This window comes from Hemiscyllium ocellatum, chromosome 1 (assembly GCF_020745735.1).
Source record: "Hemiscyllium ocellatum isolate sHemOce1 chromosome 1, sHemOce1.pat.X.cur, whole genome shotgun sequence".
Lineage (NCBI taxonomy): Eukaryota > Metazoa > Chordata > Chondrichthyes > Orectolobiformes > Hemiscylliidae > Hemiscyllium > Hemiscyllium ocellatum.
This window is the reverse complement of record NC_083401.1, coordinates 42,925,906-42,948,086: the sequence shown is the minus strand read 5'-3', so window position 1 is coordinate 42,948,086 and position 22,181 is coordinate 42,925,906. Positions and strand designations below refer to the sequence as shown.

The following is a 22,181-nucleotide window of genomic DNA, read 5'->3' as shown; positions in this document are numbered from 1 at the left end:
AGTAATCCCACTATTAGGAGAGATGTTTAGTTCCTTATGTTTGTAGATAGCATTGCTTGGCAAATGTGCAGCATGAATGTCATTTGCCACTTACTAAAAAGGCCTGGAATTTGCCCAGGTCTTGATGCAGATGGACATTGACTTCTTCAGTATCAGAGGAATTGCGAATGATGCTGAATATTATTCAATCATCAGTTACCATCTCCATTCTTTACTTTATGATGGAGGAAGGTCATTGATGCAGCCGCTGAAGGTGGTTGAGCCTAGGACACTATCTAGAAGAACTTAGGATATTGTGGTGCAGTAGTGGTGTCCCTACCTCTGTGCCAGAAAGCCTGGGCTCAAACCCACCTGACCCAGGTTTTAGATTAGGTTCCCTACAGTGTGGAAACAGGTGATTTGGCCCAACAAGTGCACACCGACCCTCCAAAGAAGAACCCACACATAATGCACCTATGGGCAATTTAGTATGATATGCACATCTTTGGATTGTGGGAGGAAACTGGAGCACTCAGAGGAAAACCACGCAGACACGGGGAGAATGAGCAAACTCCACACAGTCACCCATAATATATTTGAACATGTTAACTAAAAAAATCTACCTTGAGGACCTTCTGTAGCAACCACCTCCATTAGGACTGCTGACATCTCCGTGCAAAAGAGGTGGTGAAATAAACGTAAATAGTGGCAGGCATTTGAAATGTAAGGAGGTATCTACATTACAGCTACAACTGGAAAGCGTATTGAGTTATTCGTGATCATTCTGCTATGTAGATGCAATTGTTCCTTTCTCCTCCAAAGGATTTTGTATTGTGGTCATCAAAATAATATACCATCAATGTGGGGGGTATATTTTTATGATGTGGGATTTGCATCACAAATCTTTGTTCATTACATTTGGAGAATGAGGAATTGTAAAACTGTGAATTGGGTGCACTGACCTTCTTGCCTGACACACGTTGATGTACAAAGCTCTGTGCCAACTTGTAAAGCTGACACATTAAGAACATAATTTAAGAAGAGAACAAGGCTATTAAAGCATAACCATTCCACCCTCTTTTAGGAGATTTATTCTTCACCAACCAAGCTCTTTAGTGGGTCCCAAAACTGATTGAAAGCACTGTCTTGTTTCTTTCATGATAATGCCTGGATTATTTCACACATTTGAAAGCTCCTGTCTAACAGGGACAGCATAACTGATGCCCAAATTGCATAGTGAGAGGGTTGCAGTGTGCGATGCCTTTGCAAACTGGGACATCCAGATGATCCAAGCTCCTTTTATAATATAATTTAAATATGTCCACTGTGCTACTTCTTTCTTGCATTGCTGGTGAGCCAGAGGTTACTTAGAAGAGGACATGAAGCCTTGAAGGCCATAGCTTCAAACTAAAGAGAAGGACTCTTCTTAACTGCTGGCAACAAGAGAAGGGTTTGATGAATAATTCAGAAGGTAAAATCAGGCAAACTGGAGAATAGGACACACTGGACTGGTCCAACCCATCTTGTTCACTTCAAATTGGTGTCCAATAAATTCATTACTGTTTCTTTAAATGGCTTATCCCTTGGAGAACCTGCTGCATCTGCATGTAGTCATAATTTATACTGCCTGGTGTCATGATCGTCACAGCCTACAAAAACCGATGAATGTTCTTTGCCACAAAATGCAACATGCTATGAAGCAGGCCCACCAGCCTGTGTACTGAGAATGGGGCACACAGGTCTGTGTCGGGCTGAGAATCTAGTGTAATAGTGTTCCCCTTGTTAGTATGCCTCGGAGTTTATAAAAACAAAGGATTGCAACCACTGCTGTTGTTCATCAGAGTGAAATTGAGTAATAACCATTTCAACAAAATCCCTGCTCATAGATCCAAATGTACAGGCATTTTTTTTTTGCCAGTAACAGGCAGCTGTAATATTGATGTATAATACTTTTCCAAGGAGCTGAATGAAGTGTTCAGATTGCTGCGAATTGCCGTATTGGCTGCAAATGATACAATCTGAGATGAGATTGTGTCGTGGTGTCTGACTCTCTCTTCTCTTTGCCTGCACAGAATTTTAATTCACTGCCGTTTACACTGGGAATGAGAAAGAAACACATAGATGTCTTTTTTTCTCTCTAGAGCTGCCGAGGCTATTAGAAAACAAACTTACTCCACCAAAATGTGAAATAAAATATGAAGAAACAGCAAATATAGTGAGTAGCAAATAAAGGCCTGTCTTTTGGAGTGAACTCCCCTCTGAAAAACAGTCTCAACCAAAATAATTACTTGTCATTCTCAGTCAGATTTTATGTGTTTCTCTTTTCAGTCTTTGTAATATATGCCCTTTTAGTAAGGCATCTAGCCATCAAAGTGTTACCTAATGGAAAGGTTATTTTTTTTTCTTTGAAGGGAAGTGTCATGGAAGGTCAAAATTTCAATGTAAAGCATTTGCCCCAATTGGTAATACTGAAAAAGTCTGCTGAATATTGGGAAAACTTTATTGTTTCAGTCTTCTTTCTCATTGCTGCAAGCTGTCTATTTGTGCAATGAATTTCTCAGGACCCAACAGTTACAGGAGTGTCATGACCCAGATTCATAGCATATTCTGTTCCTGCCCCAACCTACGTGCCACTAATCAAGAAAGAACTAAATATGCAGTAGTTAGGAAATGAGTCTTCTGACACATTAGTAATGTCCCTGTCTCTAAGCCAGTAGGCCCAGGTTCAAGTCTCACCTACTTCAGATACATGTTATGACACCTCAGAACAAGTTGATTAAATAAATTCTACAGCAGTTAGGAAGCATCTTACAAAGACATAATGGAGCACTGAAACTATGACCTCATACATTCACCTTTTAGTATTGAAAAAGGTTGCAGCTTGGTATAAGAGCAGTTTATTTTTGAAAATGTTCATTTCCAAATCTGTGTCGTTCTGGCCAGGTCAGCATTTGATACCCATTGTTAATTGCCCATTGAGTCATTTTTTTGGAAACAATCAAGTGACTTGTTAGACAAATTCAAAAGGCAGATAAATATCAATCACAACTACCATGGGACTGGGAGTACATGTAAGCCACACCAGGTAAGGAGAGCAGATTTCCTTCCCGAAAGAGCATTTCTGAACTCATTTGATGTTTAAGAGCAAAGCAGTGGTTTTACAGTCACTATTTCTGATATTAAGCTTTAATTCCAAATTTATTAATATGAACTTAATCTTCCCAGATGTCTTGACCAGATTTAAACAAATGATACAGGATTATGAGTCCTGTAACTTAAACATATGCTCTATATTTGAGTACAATGCAGCTTAATGGAGCAGCTAAAGTATAGCCATGCAGATCAAGTAAAATGAGATCCATTGATAGTATGTTCCAGATACTTAAAATACTGCACCATTCATATAATGTTTCTAGAAAATATCCTTTCGGATATTTTGAGATTTGGATTAAAATTGTGTCTACTCCAGTCCAGCACTGGCACCTCCAAATCATTCACATTTGGGGTAATAATTCTTGTATTACATCTAATTCAGTAAGGACATGACTTACCTTCATTTATATGAAAAGATTTGTGTAAATTAATCATGATAAGAGGTTATAAGGTTAATAGAGATGTGAGCACTTAAAAAATTTAAAATATTGAAAGGTTAAATACAGTTTGCATGTCAATGACAATGGATTTTTGCAATTGCCTCTCTTTAGTTACATAACAAAACCTTTAGAAGAGACACCCAAAGTCCCAGAATATAATAGTATTGAATTGACTAATGTTATTTTCATAGTTCTAAATGTTAAAGTTGCAATGGCAGACATTTAGGAAATGTCTCATAACATTCAGCTGCATTACATTCCAGTGAGAAATAATACACCATCTCAGAAGAACACACCATCTATGGTGAAGTTAGAAATTTCACAGTAATATCATACTGAAAGAAAACCATACAATTCTGCAAAGAATGTTGCAAGGTCAGAAAATTGGATAGAAGATGAAGACAGCAAAGCATGACAAAAAAAGGATATTATTAAATTAAAGAGGGCTCAGAAAAGATTAACCAACATGTTGCTGATACTGGAGGCTTTGAGTTGTAAGGAGAGGTTGGAAAGGCTGGGAGTTTTTTCACTGGAGCACAGGAAGTTGAGGGGTGACCTTATAGAGATTTATAAAATCATAAAGGGCATAGGTCAGGCCAAGGGTCTTTCCCTTGGGTGGGAAAGTTCAAAACTAGGGAGCATATTTTTGAGGTGAGAGGAGAAAGATTTAAAAGGAAGCAAAAACAGAAATGGCTGGAAAAGCTCAATAGGTGTGGCAGCATCTGTGGAGAGAAATCAGAGTTAATGGTTCCGGTCCAGTGACCCTTCTTCAGATCCAAAATGTTAACTCTGATTTCTCTTCACAGGTGCTGCCAGACATGCTGAGCTTTTCCTGCAATTTCTGTTTTTGTTTCTGATTTACAGCATCTGCAGTTCTTTTGGTTTTTATTAAGATTTTGGAGGCACCTTGAGGGCAACTTTTTCACACAGAGGGTGATTCACACGGGGAATGAACTGCCAGAGGAAGTGGTGGATGTAGGGTACAGTTACAACAGTTAAGTGACATTTGGATAGTTACAAGAATAGGAAAGGTTTCAAGGGATATAGACCAAATGCAAATAAGTGTGACTAGTTCAGTTGGGAAACTTGGTCAGCATGGATTAATTGGACCATGTTAAGTGACTCCATGACTCTGATTTACTTATGAAGTTATCCCAATCCAATAACTGCATTATAATCTTAATGCATGATAAATGAAACGGGACCATTTTGAGACTCACAGGAGTACTCCTGTCTCCTTATTAATCCAATGGGGATGTTCTTACTTAGAACTCAATACTTATTGGAACTTACAAAGGTGTAAATTTTGTTTGCTGCTTAAAGAATCTAAATGTAATTGTAATTAATGTATCACCCCAATATGTAAGAACTTATTTATAAATCCTCAAGAATCACCAAAAATATTCAAAATGTAAACTGGTATTTTCATTTCACTGATTTCGCTTCAGTCTCTCTCAGTATCAAGGTATTACAATTAGAGTCTGGGGATAATATTTCTCTCATTAACTAGGATAAGTCATCTTATGAATTCTGCAGTGTTCCCTCAGGAAATTAAAGTAAATGTAATTTTAATAATTGATAGATATTTACTTTATAACGTAACAATCCTTGAAATTGAACATTGGCTACTGGAAGTAAGATTGTAATGTCTATTTGTTCCCAGAATTGGTACTTTTTATGATTTGATATCCCACAAAACTATGAATTGCATGTATTGTTCTTAAATAAATTACTAACTTGTTTAGAATTTACACGGTCTCATATTGTCTTCTGTACTGCTGACTTATGATACTCTTTGGTGCAAAGGTAGATGAATGAGGAGAGATTTCTGGACCCTTATAACAGAATACAGAGTAGTAAAGTCTGGTTGAGATTTGTTTAAAAGACTATCTGTATGACAGTAGTACTCTTGACATGTTCCTTTCCTTTGAAGAGAGATGGATCATTCCTGCAGACCAATTATTATTAGTGCATCTTCCTCAACCTACAAGTGAGAGGGTTATTTCAATTATACCAAATCTGGCAAGGTCCCAAAAACACGATCCAGAATTGCAACCTAATACAAACTGACTCACCAATATTGTGCCTTTTATGCTTAATGTATTAGTATCTTAGTTAAATGCACAATAGAAAGAGTTGCATTAATGTGACACCTTTGTAAACAATGGGAATCCCATGTGTTTAAGAGTTATCAAATTATGTTTCTACTGTATTTCGAATAATAATACAATGCAGCAGCAAATAATACAGCAAACTCCCACAAACAACTCATGGCAATAGCACATAATCTGTTCTTGTGATATTGCTGTGGGATAAATATTGACCAGGATATTATAGATACATGTCCTGCTCTTCATACTGTACAATCTTTTACATTCACTTTAAAGCAGACAGGGTTTTAGTTTACCATTATTTCCAAGTATTAGCCTAAATTTTGTGTTTAGACTGCGGAGTGGGACTTGAATCTCCAACCTTCTCTCAGAGGTGAGAGTGCTATCAGTTGAGCCACTGTTGCCATTTGATGTAATGGGCAAACATGTTCCAAAAATGCAAAACCTCAGCAGCTCTGGCATCATCTGTGAGTAGAGAAACAGAGTTAATGTTTTGATTCCGATCTACTTCTATTGACAGAGGCAAAGGAAGAACCAAGTAAACAGAAAGTATGGAGACCCAATGCAAAATGCATAGGAGTTGCTAATTGTGGTGAAAGAGAAATAGGAATGCAAAAGTTGTGTAAGTTATGGCATGAAAGGTTGAAAATAGGTCCTCTTGGCTAAAAGCAAAGTCAACAAATCACCATGTGGTCTCCTTTACACTGGGGACAGCAAACACAGGCTGACCACTTGGAAGAATACCTCTGCTCTCTCTGTTAGAATGCCCCTGTGCTTGCTTTGCCCACTTTGCTGTCAGGCTAACACTTCTGTCTTGGGCCTGCTGTTATGTTCCAATGAAGCACAACATAAGCTTGAAGAACAACACCTCAATTTCCACTGAAGCACTTTACAGCCTTGAGGTCATAGAACATAGAATCTCTACAGTGTGGAAGCAGGCTGTTTGGCCCATCGAGTTCACACCAACCCTCTGAAGAGTGTCCTATCTACACCCAATCTCCTACCTTATCTCCATAACCCTGCATTTCCCATGACCAGCCCACCTAACCTGCACATTTTTAGACTGTGGGAGGAAACTGGAGCACCCAGCGTAAACACAAACAGACACGGGAGAATGTACAAATCCATATAGACAGTTGCTCAAGGATGGAATGGAACGCAGGACCCTGGTGCTGTGAGGCAGCAGTGCTAACCATTGAGCCACCATGTTGCCCCCAAAAAAGGTCTCAACACTGAATTCAGTAACTTCAGAAACTGATCACATTTCTCAATGTGTTATAAATGATCTTTAAGTTAGCCATAGTTAAAATATTGCATAATTCTCTAACATTATACAAAGTAGACACTTGCTCCTACATTCAACTGTCAATCAATGATGATTAGCTGATCACAGCAATCTGTCTCTGTGTCTTTGAGCTATACAAGTGAAGTTAACCAGGATTCCTGCTCCATATTTGGGTCCAAATGGGAATGTGTGTGTACATGCACATATGTTTGTGTGAATATGTGACTCTGTAGAGAATATACACCATGATCAAATCATCCATTGGCCCTCACTGTTTCAGTTCATGTGAAGAATAGATAGTTCAATGCGGTGCTGGAGAGTTACATGTACTCTCTCACAAGAAAAAGGTATAATAGCACAGTAGCTCAGTGGTAAGCACTGCTGCCTCACAGGAGCAGAAACCTGGGTTCATTTTCAGCCTCAGGCAACTGCCTGTGTGGAGTTTGCATGATCTCCCTGTGCCTGTGTGGGCTTCTGCTGGGTGCTCCAGTTTCCTCCCACAGTCCAAAGGTGTGCAGGTTAGGTAAATTGACCATGTTGAATTACCCATATTGTTCAGGGGTGTGTAGATTAGATGCATTAGTGAGGGGATATGGAGGATTACATGGATAGAGTAGGCAGTTGGGTAGGTGTGGACTTGTTGGGCTGGATGGCCTGTTTCCACACTCTAGGATTCTATAAAAAAAACTTCAAAGAAACCTAAACAGAGTTAAGCTTTCATCTACTGACCAGTCCTGAAGAACAGTCACTAGACTCAAAGTATTAACTCTGCTTTCTCTCCATGTATGTTGCCAGACCTGCCGACTATTCAAAACTCAGTGGGCTTCAGCTTGCATTTAGAGAAGTGGAGATTTTAGGATGTTGAAATCTTTCTGCCTGAAGAGAGCATTATTGAGTCACTTCTGCGTCCATAGATCACTAACAGGAATAGCACAAGGGGAGAGGATGAAGATGCTGGCAGATTTGTCATGAGCAGAACTTACCTTTCCAATTACAAACCTTCCATGTCCCCTGAAATTGAGGGAAGTGCTGCTGAAAAAATTATTAAGAAAATCTGGTAAAGCCATGAAACCTCTGGTATGAAGTAATTCAGCACTATTAGTTTGAGAAGTGTCTGACTGAAAACTATCATGCCTTAATGATCCATACGTAGGACTGAGAAACATCACAATTATCACCATACCACAAACGGCACCATTGTTAGGAGGTGATGTGCTAATTGAAAAGTTTCAATATTTAGAGAATCCCTGTGTGCCTCTGATTATCATATTTCAACCCATTGCTACAGAATATGAAAGTTCAATCTGTCCATGTGTTATATGTTGGGAAATCTAAGCGAATGTATGCATGAACCAGAAATTGTTAAATAATACAGTAAGTCATTGAAAGATGAATGGACTAAAGGTAAGCTTGTAAGAATAAATGGGAATTTTGGAAGCTTACAATAAAATGGTGATTTGAAGATGACATTTCAGGAATGCCACTGTACATTGCAACCTTCTTCTAGTCATACCTCCAGTGATGGTTATAGACGACTAGCTTCCTCCTTTGGATTCGAGTCAGACTTATCAAAATAAGATGCTGCTCTGGACTTTTCTCTGGAAGGTCAGGCAGGAAATGGTGCTAAGTTGTCAAATGCTGAGTCCTTCTCTCTGAAAACTTGCTGGGATCATTTACTCCCGCACTCCTGGGACACAACGCAACACCCCACTCCTGTCCTACCAATCGTGAGCAAGTGTGGTAAGAGGACATGGCTTGAAATACCACTCCTTTTTCCTCAGCCACCACATTAGAGCTGCCGATTCAAAGAGTTGTTGGAGCCTATTTCTGCTGGCTCACAGGAAGAAGAATCCTACACAGACTAAAATAGAACTAGCTAGATCCACAGTGGTTTGTCAGATGGATTGCTTTGGTGTGCTGCATTTGAAACCACAATTAAACATAGTCATATGGAAACTTGGAGCAGGGGAGGCCATTCAGCCCTTTGATACTGTTCCACATTTAATAGGATCAGGGCTGATCCTCTAGCTCAGTGCAATATTCTTGCTTTCTCTCCATATGCATGGATGCCTTTAAAATCTCCAAGTTTTATCTACCTTTTTCTTGAACATATTCAGTGAATTAGCCTCCACATCATTCTGTGGCAGGGAGTTCCCTACCCTTTAAGTGAAGAAATATTTATTCATCTAAGTTCTAAGTGGTCTACTCCATATACTGAGACTACATTCCTGCTTTTAGACTCCACATCTAGGGAAAACATCGTACCTGAATATTGTCTGTTCTATCCCATGAGAATGTCATATATTTCATTCAGATCCCCTTTCATTCTTCTGATTACAGGTCCAGTTGAAACAATCTGGCCTTGTATGACAGTCCTGCCATCCCAATAGCAGCCCAGTGAATTTCCTCTGCACACCCACTTTGGCTAGTAGATTAGATTAGATTACTTACAGTGTGGAAACAGGCCCTTCGGCCCAACAAGTGCACACCGACCCTCCGAGAGCAACCCACCCAGATCCATTCCCCTACAATTTACCCCATCACCTAACACTACAGGCAATTTAGCATGGCCAATTCATCTGACCTGCACAAAGCTGGGTGGCAGGGTGAAATGTGAGGAAGATGTTAGGAGATTATAGGGTGACCTGGACAGGCAAGGTGAGTGGACAGATGCATGGCAGATGCAGTTTAATGTGGATAAATGTATGGTTATCCACTTTGGTGGCAAGAACAGGAAGACAGATTACTACCTAAATGGAGTCAAGTTAGGTAAAGGGGCAGTACAAAGAGATCTGGGTGTTCTTGGACACCAGTCAATGAAGGCAAGCACGCAGGTACAGCAGGTAGTGAAGAAAGCTAATAGCATGCTGGCCTTCATAACAAGAGTATAGAAGCAAAGAGGTTCTTCTGCAGCTGTACAGAGCCCTGGTGAGACCGCACCTGGAATATTGTGTGCAGTTCTGGTCTCCAAATTTGAGGAAAGACATTCTGGGAAAGTTAGGGGAATACTCTGCCCCAGAAGGCAGTGGAGGCCCAGTCTCTGGATTCGTTTAAGAAAGAGTTGGATAGAGCTCTCAAGGTTGGTGGAATCAAGAGTTATGCAGATAAGGCAGGAGCAGGATACTGATTGAGGATGATCAGCCATGATCATAATGAATGGTGGTGCAGGCAAGAAGGGCAGAATGGCCTACTCCTGCACCTATTGCATATTATCTTTGAACTGTGTGAGGAAACCAGAGGACCCAGAGGAAACCCATGCAGACACAGGGAGAATGTGCAAACTCCACACAGACAGTTGCCTGAAGTGGGAATTGAACCCGGGTCTCTGGCGCTGTGAGGCAGCAGTGCTAACCACTGTGCCACCGTCCCGCCCAGTACCTTTCTTAGATGGGGAAACCAAAACGCCATACAGATGTGGTCTCATCAAAGTCCTGCATAACTCGAGTAAGGCATCCCTAATTCTGAACATAAACCCTCTTAGAATGAAGGGCAATATATTATTTGCCTTCATAATTTGTTTGCTGCACTCATCATTGTCTGGGTATGCAAGGACTCCCAGTTCACTTTGCACATCCACAATTCCAAATACACAATTTTAAAATTCACTTCCTTTCTGTTTTTTTGCATCAAGGTGTGTCACTTCACATTTAGATGATCTTCATGGGGTTTTTGCAACCTCTGGACAGAGGAAAGCAATGCAGTTTCCTCAGAGGTCTCCAGTTATAGTGACGTAGGAGAAAGGAGAGAAGGATCAGCATGTGTGACACAGACATCAGAGAGCCAAAGGCTTTCTCTGGCCCCTCAACCTGAAGCATTATTTCTGACCCTCTAGTCACCAATCTTTCCAGACTTGCTATATATTTCCAGGCATTTTAGTTTCTGTTGGCCTGTTGGCCCTAGCTGCTAGTACACTTCCTTTCTATCTAAACTCCCACAAGCAGCTGCTTCAAGGCAGAAAATAATATTTTGGGTTAATGTAAATGAGTAGTTTGAGACACAGCAGGCATTAATTCTATCATTAATGTGAGGAAATTTCCAAAGTTTCAAAAGGTTAATAGACGATTTACTACTATGATTAGTTAATTCCAACATTATTGTATCCTACAACTGCCAAGATAACACAAGGTGACTGAGATGGCCCATTACCATTCCTCATTTAGTCCAAAAGGATCAACAGCTAGTTTCTCTGATGAAAATGGTGAATTGTAAGCTGACATTTAAATTACAGTTTTAACCTATTCCACTGTTTGGGGAACTGACAGAATCAGTGCAACTCCAATTTTACACATCAGCTCATTTCACCTCTCTTTGAAGTTGAGGTGTAAAACCAGTGTGCCACTCAAGTCCTCTTGTTTCCTGCCCTATCATTTAGGTTCAAAATACTCAAGAGGCTAAACTAAGCAAAAGCAAACCACCTGTACACTGATACGTGTGTAAACTGACTGCGCTATCAGTAAATAATGCCACAAGAGGAAGAAACATACTGAGCAGGAAAAGGGAGGAGGACCAGCCTTTGGGTTGTCCCTCTGGAAGAGATTGTGCAAGGGTGTGAAAAGAATCATTCTAAGACAATGGAGTGACTGTAATTCAATATGTAAATGTGAATCCACTGCCAGGAATGCCTTTTCCTCAGTCTTCCCAATTTAACAAAAATATTATTATCAGTATCCGTTCACTTTCATGATGTAGCATTTCTCAGTCACTGGATTGAATTTTTGCCACTGTTTGGGTGAGATTGGAAAACAAGAGAGTGGGTGAAATAATGGAGAAAGCTGTCAGGGATGGAGACTGGCCTCTTCTCATCGGAACATGATTGCCAGCAACAGAAATGTTTGTGGTTCAGATGCCTGTGAATGGCTGAGCCAAGCATCACATCATGGGCTCTTTTGTCTAAAACTGGGCAGAGTGAGAACTGCTACTTTATGCAGAGACCACCCGGTGAAACCTGGAAACTGCCCAGCATGGTCTGGGGTATGGACTTTGTAATGGGCACTCTTAAAACCCACAGAAGGGGAATCTAATGCCAAAGGCCATCATAACAGCCACAGTGCATGCACCACATTTGCCCTCTTACCAGAACGTGGCTGCTAGAGATGCCTGTCCAGCCTCAACTGTCTTCCAGGAATCCCCATCATTGAAGCTGCCTCTGCCTTGGATCTGCAGCCTCAGCAATGACCAATGATATATCTCAGTGATACTCATGAGGCTGCTGAACTGCGGATTGTCCCAGCAGCTCCTGGAGATGGGCCCCAGTGTTCATTGGGGAATGGGACACCACCAGCAATATACTGCTTTGGGTGCCATTGAATTGTTCCCAACCATTTTCCACCCAAGAATGGGACCAAACAACAATCATTCTACATAGCTATGGATAACGAGAGGATTAGGCAAAATGGGAGGAAATTTAATTGGGGAAGAGGAAACTATGATGCGATTAGACATGGGTTAGGAAGCATGGACTGGGAGCAATTGTTCCATGGTAAAGGCACTATAGACATGTGGAGACTGTTTAAGGAACAGTTGTTGCAAGTGATGAATAAGTAAGTCCGTCTGAGACAGGCAAGAAGGGGTAAGAGGAAGTGAGGACTGCAAATGCTGGAGATCAGAGCTTAAAAATGTATTGCGGGAAAAGCGCAGCAGGTCAGGCAGCATCAAAGGAACAGGAGAATCGATGTTTTGGGCAGATTCCTGATTAAGGGCTTGTGCCCGAAACATCAAATTTCCTGTTCCTTGGATGCTGCCTGACCTGCTGCACTTTTCCAGCAACACATTTTCAGCTCTTATCTCCAGCATCTGCAGACCTCACTCTCTCCTCTAGAGGATTACAGGCAGGCGAGGAAGGAGCTCAAAAATGGTCTGAGGAGAGCTAGGAGGGGGCACGAGAAAGGCTTGGCAGAACAGATTAGGGAGAACACAAAGGCATTTTACACTTATGTGAGGAATAAGAGAATGGTCAAAGAAAGAGTAGGGCCGATCAAGGATAGCATAGGGAACTTGTGTGTGGAGTCTGAGGAGGTAGGGGAAGCCCTACATGAGTTTTTTGCTTCTGTCTTTACAAAAGAAACAAACTTTGTAGTGAATGAAACCTTTGAAGAGCAGGTGTGCATGCTGGAATGGATAGAGATAGAAGAAGCTGATGTGCTGAAAATTTTGTCAAACATTAAGATTGACAAGTCGCCAGGCCCGGATCAGATTTGTCCTCGGCTGCTTTGGGAAACGAGAAATGCGATTGCTTTGCCACTTGCGAAGATCTTTGCATCCTCACTCTCCACTGGAGTCGTACCTGAGGACTGGAGAGAGGCAAATGTAATTCCTCTCTTCAAGAAAGGAAATAGGAAAATCCCCGGCAATTACAGACCAGTAAGTCTCACGTCTGTTGGCTGCAAGGTGCGAGAAAGGATTCTGAGGGATAGGATTTATGACCATCTGGAAGAGCATGACTTGATTAAACGCAGTCAACACGGCTTTGTGAGGGGCAGGTCATGCCTCACAAACCTTATTGAGTTCTTTGAGGATGTGACTAGAAAAGTTGATGAGGTTCGAGCGGTGGATGTGGTGTATATGGACTTCAGCAAGGCATTTGATAAGGTTCACCATGATAGGTTCATTCAGAAGGTCAGGAGGAATGGGGTACAGGGGAACTTAGCTGTCTGGATACAGAATTGGCTGGCCGACAGAAGACAGTGAGTGGTAGTAGAAGGAAAATATTCTGCCTGGAAGTCAGTGGTGAATGGTGTCCCACAGGGCTCTGTCCTTGGGCCTCTACTGTTTGTAATTTTTATTAATGACTTGGATGAAGGGATTGAAGGATGGGTCAGCAAGTTTGCAGATGACACAAAAGTTGGAAGTGTCGTTGACAATATAGAGGGCTGTTGTAGGCTGCAGCGGGACATTGACAGGATGCAGAGATGGGCTGAGAGGTGACAGATGGAGTTCAACCTGAATAAATGTGAGAAGATGCATTTTGGAAGGTCGAATTTGAAAGCTGAGTACAGGATTAAGGATAGGATTCATGGCAGTGTGGAGGAACAGAGGGATCTTGATGTGCAGGTACATAGATCCCTTAAAATGGCCACCCAAGTGGACAGGATTGTTAAGAAAGCATATGGTGTTTTGGCTTTCATTAACGGGGAATTGAGTTTAAGAGTTGTGAGATCTTGCTGCAGCTCTATAAAACTTTGGTTAGACCGCACTTGGAATACTGCATCCAGTTCTGGTCACCCTTTTATAGGAAAGATGTGGATGCTTTGGAGCGGGTTCAGAGGAGGTTTACCAGGATGCTGCCTGGACTGGAGGGCTTATCTTATGAAGAGAGGTTGATTGAGCTTGGACTTTTTTCATTGGAGAAAAGGAGGAGAAGGGGGCTTAATTGAGGTATACAAGATAATGAGAGGCATAGATAGAGTCGAGAGCCAGAGACTATTTCCCAGGGCAGAAATAGCTAACATGAGGGGTCATAGTTTTAAGCTGTTTGGAAGAAAGTATAGAGGGGATGTCAGAGGCGCGTTCTTTACACAGAGAGTTGAGAGAGCATGGAATGCGTTGCCAGCAGCAGTTGTGGAAGCAAGGTCATTGGGGACATTTCAGAGACTGCTGGACATGCATATGGTCACAGAAATTTGAGGGTGCATACATGAGGATCAATGGTCGGCACAACATCGTGGGCTGAAGGGCCTGTTCTGTGCTATACTGTTCTATGTTCTATGTTCTATGAAAACTCAGCCCATCATTACATGGAACTACATCATAATTACAGCATGGAAACTGACCATTCAGCCCAAATGGTCCCCACCAATGTCTATCCTCCACACCAGCCTGACCTTTCATCAAATCCTACCAGCAGATCATCCTAAAGCTTGTTATTTTCCAATATGGTCTTCTTTCTTTTTAATTGCAATAGTGTTTAACTGTCTTTCCATCTCAGAAAAGACAGCAGTAAAATGGTAATATGCCAGAACATCAACACAAGAGCACACCAAAGCTTTTAAAACTCACTTTTTACATGACAATATAAGATCAAAAGAGACCATGTGAAAATGCAACATAATTGTTCTTATTTAGTGCAAAGTGCTCTCATTATCCGTAGACTAAGACCTACTTAACCTGATTTTATTCAGTGCTTATTAGATTCCATTGTCCACTTCTATGCAGGTGAAAAACAGTTGGATGTTTACTTGCTACAGTTTGACATCTGCCAGGCCACTGAAAACTATAGAAATGTTGGAGAATTATTCTATTTTGGGATGATGGTGCATCTTTTTGTCATTTTTACTTTTCGTGCTGGATATTATATTGCCATAAATGAGATATTTCTCTGAGCTGGCATCTTTACTTATGCAAATAATCTATTGATCAATGCTTGTCATAAAAGATTACTTGGAATATTTGCTGAGCCTTACATCAGCGAAGCAATTACAACCACCCAGGCAATAGTGCATTAGGTATTTTCTCTCCCAGGTGCAGTGCAAGTTCATGGTTTCATCTAGTATGTGCGAAGTGGTCGTCAATCATAGTCAGAGCAGCATGATGGGATTGCTCCAGTTCAGGGTCCTCAGGCTAGGGAGGGAAAAAAATGAGCTTCCTGATTGATGCGTGGCGATTCTGCTGGAATGTGAGCATCAGATGAGGGCAGGATCAGGTCTGGCTTTGATATGCCTTTCAGTCAAATAACATGCGTTGACACTTCACCCACACAGCTCACAGACTCAGCACAGGCCCAGCTTGGCAAAGCACCAGACGACTGTCAACACTCATGGAACCTTAGTTTATCATGAGTCAGCACTCCCAGGGGAGAACAGCAGCGAAGAGGATGGGACTGCAATATTCATTACTTCAGAGTTCCATTGACAGTAAGTCAATAGCTTGGGCTTTTTGTCTTATGCGAGTTGTGCTGGCAAGAAATTTGTGCTGCACTGACTTAGGTATAAATTAAAATGATAATATTGGCAGAAAACAGTGTAGAAAAGGACAAAACAAGGGAATTAGTCTCAATAGAATCTGTCTTATTGCCAGGCTTAGCCTTGCTTGCTTACCTGCCACAGTCAGTCGAGCTGTTCTGCTGACTATCATCCCAGCCCCCTCAACTGAGGCCTCACATTGGTACAATCCTTCGTCAGGTCGGTGGTGTTTCGAGTGGATCACATTCTGTACCATTAAGGATCCATCAGGCATCAGCTGCCTTCTCTCATCCATGGCCAGGTTTAAGAAGGCTCCGTCTTTTCTCCAGCCAATAGTCACTGGGCCCTGGTCTGCTGTGGCCGAGCAGTTCAGTAGAAAAGATCCGCTCCGCACAGTTACAGTGTCCGAAGGCTCAGAAACAAATCGCAATGATATGAATCTTCGGATTTGGGAACCTAAAATGGAAACAAATAAAGCTTGGGTTAAAAATGGAAATGTGTACTTGTTTGAATAACACTGTTATAAATTAAGTTAGAAATTATTCTGAGTGTCTCAATATTATTTCCATTGATGTTGATTGATGATTGCAGGAGTGCTGTCACCTAATGCAATGTATGCAATATTTCAGCCACTAGCTGCATGTGGTTAAATGGAATCCAGATATAACTTACTGTGCTTTTTAATAGTAAAATAATACATAAATAACAGGTATCATCATTGGCACATGGTATTGATAACCATATTAAGGTGGCATTTGTTGGTGCTTTATAACCATTCATATGTTTGTTGGTATTATAGTAAGATTAAAAGCAGAATATGCAATAGCTTTTATAGTTTAAACATTACTGCCTTGATTTACTGCATCTTGGTTACATGTAGTGCAAGTGAAAGAGAAAACAAGTATGTGACCCTCAAGTTCTAATGAAAGCTGATAATCTGAAATGTTTGCACTATTTGTTCTTCCACAAATGCTCCATGGGCCTGGTATTTTATCTTGACTTCAACTTTCCTCTTCCACGGTATTCCACTTTTGAAGACCCTGGGCCTTAGAACCATCTCACCAACAGTGGCATTGTACAGAAATAGGACCAGTCAACATGATCAATCAGAATATCTGTCCAGACCTACAGGAAAAAGCATGGCCAACAGACAAACAGCTTCAGTTAGCCATGGGATGGCCAATGGCAAGCAGCATCCAACCACTTTCTGGAGGGAAAGTGGGGTCGGATCTGGTGACTTTCATCATAGAGGCTAATGCACTGAGCAATTACTGTGTTGATGCCAAAATATTGCTTGTAGCTGCTGGGCAAAAATCCAAACTTTTCTCAAAGAGAAAGACTACAATTCTTTGACTGCTGAGTGGTAGCTAATTAAATGTGCACACGACCTCTGTCATTTCTAAGGTATCCTCTATATTTAATTCCTCTGTCATTTCTAAGGGTTCCTCTATTAGGAATTCCTCTTCTGGAATTTTTTGAGGATGTAACTCTGAAGATGGACAAGGGAGATCCAGTGGATGTAGTGGACCTGGACTTTCAAAAAGCCTTTGATAAAGTCCCACATAGGAGGTTAGTGAGCAAAATTAGGGCGCATGGTATTGGGGGCAAAGTTCTGACTCGGATTGAAAATTGGTTGGCTGACAGGAAACAAATAGTAGTGATTAACAGCTCCCTTTCGGAATGGCAGGCGGTGACCAGTGGGGTACTGCAGTGATCAGTGCTGGGACCGCAGCTTTTTACAATATATATTAATGATACAGAAGATGGTATTAATAGTAACATTAGCAAATTTGCTGATGACACAAAGCTGGGTGGCAGGGTGAAATGTGAGGAGGATGTTAGGAGATTACAGGGTGACCTGGACAGGTTAGGTGAGGGGACAGATGCATGGCAGATGCCGTTTAATGTGGATAAATGTATGGTTATCTACTTTAGTGGCAAGAACAGGAAGGCAGATTACTACCTAAATGGAGTCAAGTTAGGTAAAGGGGGGAGTACAAAAAGATCTGATTGTTCTTGTGCACCAGTCAATGAAGGTAAGCATGCAGGTACAGCAGGTAATGAAGAAAGCTAATAGCATGCTGGCCTTCATTACAAGAGGAATTGAGTATAGAAGCAAAGAGGTTCTTCTGCAGCTGTACAGGGCCCTGATGAGACCACACCTGGAATATTGTGTGCAGTTCTGCTCTCTAAATTTGAGGAAAGACATTCTGGCTATTGAGGGAGTGCAGCGTAGGTTCACGAGGTCAATTCCTGGAATGGCGGGACTATCTTATGTTGAAAGACTGGAGTGACTGGGCTTGTATACCCTTGAGTTTAGAAGACTGAGAGGGGATCTGATTGAGACGTATAAGATTATTAAAGGATTGGACACTTTGGAGGCAGGAAACATGTTTCCGCTGATGGGTGAGTCCTGAACCAGAGGACACAGCTTAAAAATAAGGGGTAGGCCATTTAGGACAGAGATGAGGAGAAACTTCTTCACCCAGAGAGTGGTGGGTGTATGGAATGCTCTGCCCCAGAGGACAGTGGAGGCCCAGTCTCTGGATTCGTTTAAGGAAGAGTTGGATAGACCTCTCAAGGATAGGGGAACCAAGGGCTATGGAGATAAGAGCTGAAAAATGTGTTGTTGGAAAAGCGCAGCTGGTCAGGCAGCATCCAAGGAGCAGGCGAATCGACGTTTTGGGCATAAGCCCTTCTTCAGGAGTCTTCCTGAAGAAGAGCTTATGCCCGAAACGTCGATTCTCCTGCTCCTTGGATGCTGCCTGACCTGTTGCGCTTTTCCAGCAACACATTTTTCAGCTCTGATCTCCAGCATCTGCAGTCCTCACTTTCTCCTAGGTTATGCAGATAAGGCAGGAACAGGATACTGATTGAGGATGATCAGCCATGATCATATTGAATGGTGGTGCAGGCTTGAAGGGCAGAATGGCTACTCCTGCACCTATTGTCTATTGTCTATTGGAACTAATTCATGCGGCTACAAAGGTGCCACATCTGTAGCTAGTCATTATCTCTTACTGAACAATACTATTACAATCCCTGCAGAGACCAATCAGTTTAAAAAGGAATTCAAACTTATAGTTAATAGCTAAACAGACGATATAACTCTCAGAAAAAGACATTACTATAGCAAACAGACTAAAAGCAATGGTGATTAAACAAGCAGTTCATATTTTAATCTGACTGGAGAACAGAACTTTGAACATCTCTGCTGAAAACAAACACTCTATTGTGTATTTGCCCAACTGGTCTTCAGGTAGGCATTTGATCCTCCAAGGACCACTCCAAACTGTTCCTTAGCTCCTGACGGTTTACTTCAAACCCTTTCCTTTTCCAGACTGGGAATTCTTAAGTCCACAACAGTGTGAGTTTTATTGGAACTTCTCCATCTACCCAAAGCTCGATAAAATTTTCCAGCAATATTTTTAACTTGACAAATTTTGTTTTTCAAATTCAAGTGCAAGCTCCCAGCTGTGTTCTAGTGCAGTGAACCGTACAGACTTACAGCTCTTGACTGCTCTTTCACTCCCAGTCTATAGCCTACCCTGCTCATCTCAAAGCTCAGCACTATAGTCATGTGCATTCTTTGGGCTTTACATGCAGATAGATATACTATTTAGTCATTCTTTAGACCTCTGCTTTATTCAATCATGGAATTAAATGGAGAATCTAAAGCACAACTTCGCCTGATAGCCTCAATATTTGCTTGGTATTTTGGAAACTCCTAGTCCATCCACTGTTAGCATACAGGCTGCTGTCATTGTTTCCAAGTGCAAAATGCTTGCATCATCTTCCAAGTAAAACAATCTGGGTCCCTTTAATCTCTAACAATCAAGTCTTCCAGACTTCAGAATAGGTGACATGACATGTTCAGTTTACCTTAACTTAAAAGTATAATCCCAAAAACCTTTTTGTCATGTGGTTTTATGTCCGCATCTGTGAGTTTGTGTTCGAGACAGACTGATCAAGGAGGAGCTGAAAATGTGTTGCTGGAAAAGCGCAGCAGGTCAGGCAGCATCCAAGGAGCAGGAGAATCGACGTTTTGGGCATGAGCCCTTCTTCATTCCGAAGAAAGGCTCATGCCCGAAAACTTGATTCTCCTGCTCCTTGGATGCTGTCTGACCTGCTGTGCTTTTCCGGCAACATATTTGCAGCTCTGATCTCCAGCATCTGCAGTCCTCACTTTCTCTTGATCAAGGAGGAGGCAAGGTCAGAAAAAGACTTCCTTTTAGGCTTCCTTAGAACCCCCTATGTTGTATATTAATACTAAATTCAATTTTACATAGTAATCCGAGAAATATAAGAGTCTAATCTTACTGTTACATTGTTAAAAGACTATTATCTACCTGTGTCACTCTCTTCAAAACTGATTCGAATATGCTATTTATGCCCCAGTGGAAAATAGCTCCATGATCTCATCAAAAGTTTGTTCTGTCCTAAAACCCTCACACAACAAAAGAGACAACAATCTTATAAACTTTATAACTGCAACAGCACAAATCCAATGATCCTTTTTACCAGAAAGTTAGAAAATTGAGGGGACACATAGATGCAGTTGGTGATGTAAAGAATGGTCATGTCCATGTCTCTGAGAATGGAAAGATAGATTTAAATGTTTTGAATTCTTCACATATCAGTCCCTCAGGAGTAACATTTTTTTGGAGGAGACAATGGGGTGCTTTATGACACAGGATTAATAATCAAATTTCAGCATAACTTACTGTAAAATCTGAGCCATAGGGGAAGTGCATATTTCTATGTAAAAGATCAATACTATTTAATGTAGAGGTTATATAAAAAAATCAAATGTTGCATATTAAAAGATGATTGGTGCTTCGGATACACTACGAAATCACAACTCTTCCAGATTCCTGGTTACTATAAACCAATTTGAAGGTACAATCTTTTTCCATTCTACACACTCATAGATTGTGAGCATCGCTGTCTCGGCAAGCACTTATTGCCAGTCTCCCTAAATGCCCAGAGAGGATTTTCTTCCCTAAAGGTCATTAGTGAAGCAGATTGGTTTTTATGAGAATCTGCAATAGTCACTTGGTTGCCATTGGTCTAGTTTTATTCATACTTTCAATCAATTTAAATTTCACTGTCTGCTATGGCGCGATTTGAACCCATGTCCCCAGAACATTACCTGGGCTTCTTGATTACTAGTCCTGTATCCTCATTGCACAAATTATTGTTAACTTATTTTACCACTGTATTACTGGCCAAAATTGGCTCTGAATCTTGCAATTCCTCAATTTTAAAAATTTCATCCATGATTTTAATAGCTGTATGGTCTTACTCCCACTCTATCCCTGTGATCTCCTCAAGCCTTACAACTCTCCAGGATCTCTACATTTCTTCAACTCTAGCCTCTTGTACATTTACAACTTTTCTGCTTTGGTAAGGACAGCTGAACTTTCAGCCGGAAAGGTCCTAAACTCTGGAATTCCCTCCCTAAATGTCTCTGCCTTACTAGCTTGCCTTCACAACCTTCAGATTCTCTATAAGACTTAACTTTTACTCGAATATTTATTTATTTATTTGTTTGTGTCAATTTTTTTTGATAGCCATTTTGAGGGTGTTTTATTAACTTAAAAGATCCACAAAATGCAAGCTAATATTGCAATTGGTGTCTTGTCCTAATACTTTTCACTTTTATATACCTGGCATTTTTGGCTGTTTGACTAGAACTCCATTAGTTTGCATTGAACGAACCACATAACTGAGCTGAAGGACCTCAGAATTGTCAACAGAACCTTCTGAGATATATCTGTTTCTGCATGTCGGTTCACCCTGAGAGTACTGAATCTGTGGTTCATGTTATTATACGCTAGTTCCACTGTAGTGGCTGATGTAGCATACAATAGTTCATGGCTGCAAATGTGTTGCTGGTCAAAGCACAGCAGGCCAGGCAGCATCTCAGGAATAGAGAATTCGACGTTTCGAGCATAAGCCCTTCATCAGGAATAAGAGAGAGAGAGCCAAGCAGGCTAAGGTAAAAGGTAGGGAGGAGGGACTAGGGGGAGGGGCGATGGAGGTGGGATAGGTGGAAGGAGGTCAAGGTGAGGGTGATAGGCTGGAGTGGGGTGGGGGCGGAGAGGTCAGGAAGAGGATTGCAGGTTAGGAGGGCGGTGCTGAGTTGAGGGAACCGACTGAGACAAGGTGGGGGGAGGGGAAATGAGGAAACTGGAGAAATCTGAATTCATACCTTGTGGTTGGAGGGTTCCCAGGCGGAAGATGAGGCGCTCCTCCTCCAGCCGTCGTGTAGTTGTGTTCTGCCGGTGGAGGAGTCCAAGGGCCTGCATGTCCT

The 22,181-nt window shown here is 41.4% G+C and overlaps 1 protein-coding gene across 1 annotated transcript in view; it reads right to left on the bottom strand.

The window, feature by feature from the left end:
• The window catches only part of dcc (DCC netrin 1 receptor), a 990,886-nt gene extending 969,345 nt beyond the window's left edge, over positions 1-21,541 (bottom strand). The window contains exons 1-2 of the mRNA XM_060825544.1: positions 21,535-21,541; positions 16,001-16,321 (exon numbers count right to left, since the gene is read on the bottom strand). Coding sequence (XP_060681527.1) covers positions 16,001-16,321; positions 21,535-21,541 — 328 coding nt within the window. The remainder of the gene's footprint in view (positions 1-16,000; positions 16,322-21,534) is intronic.
• Positions 21,542-22,181: the final 640 nt, after the last annotated feature.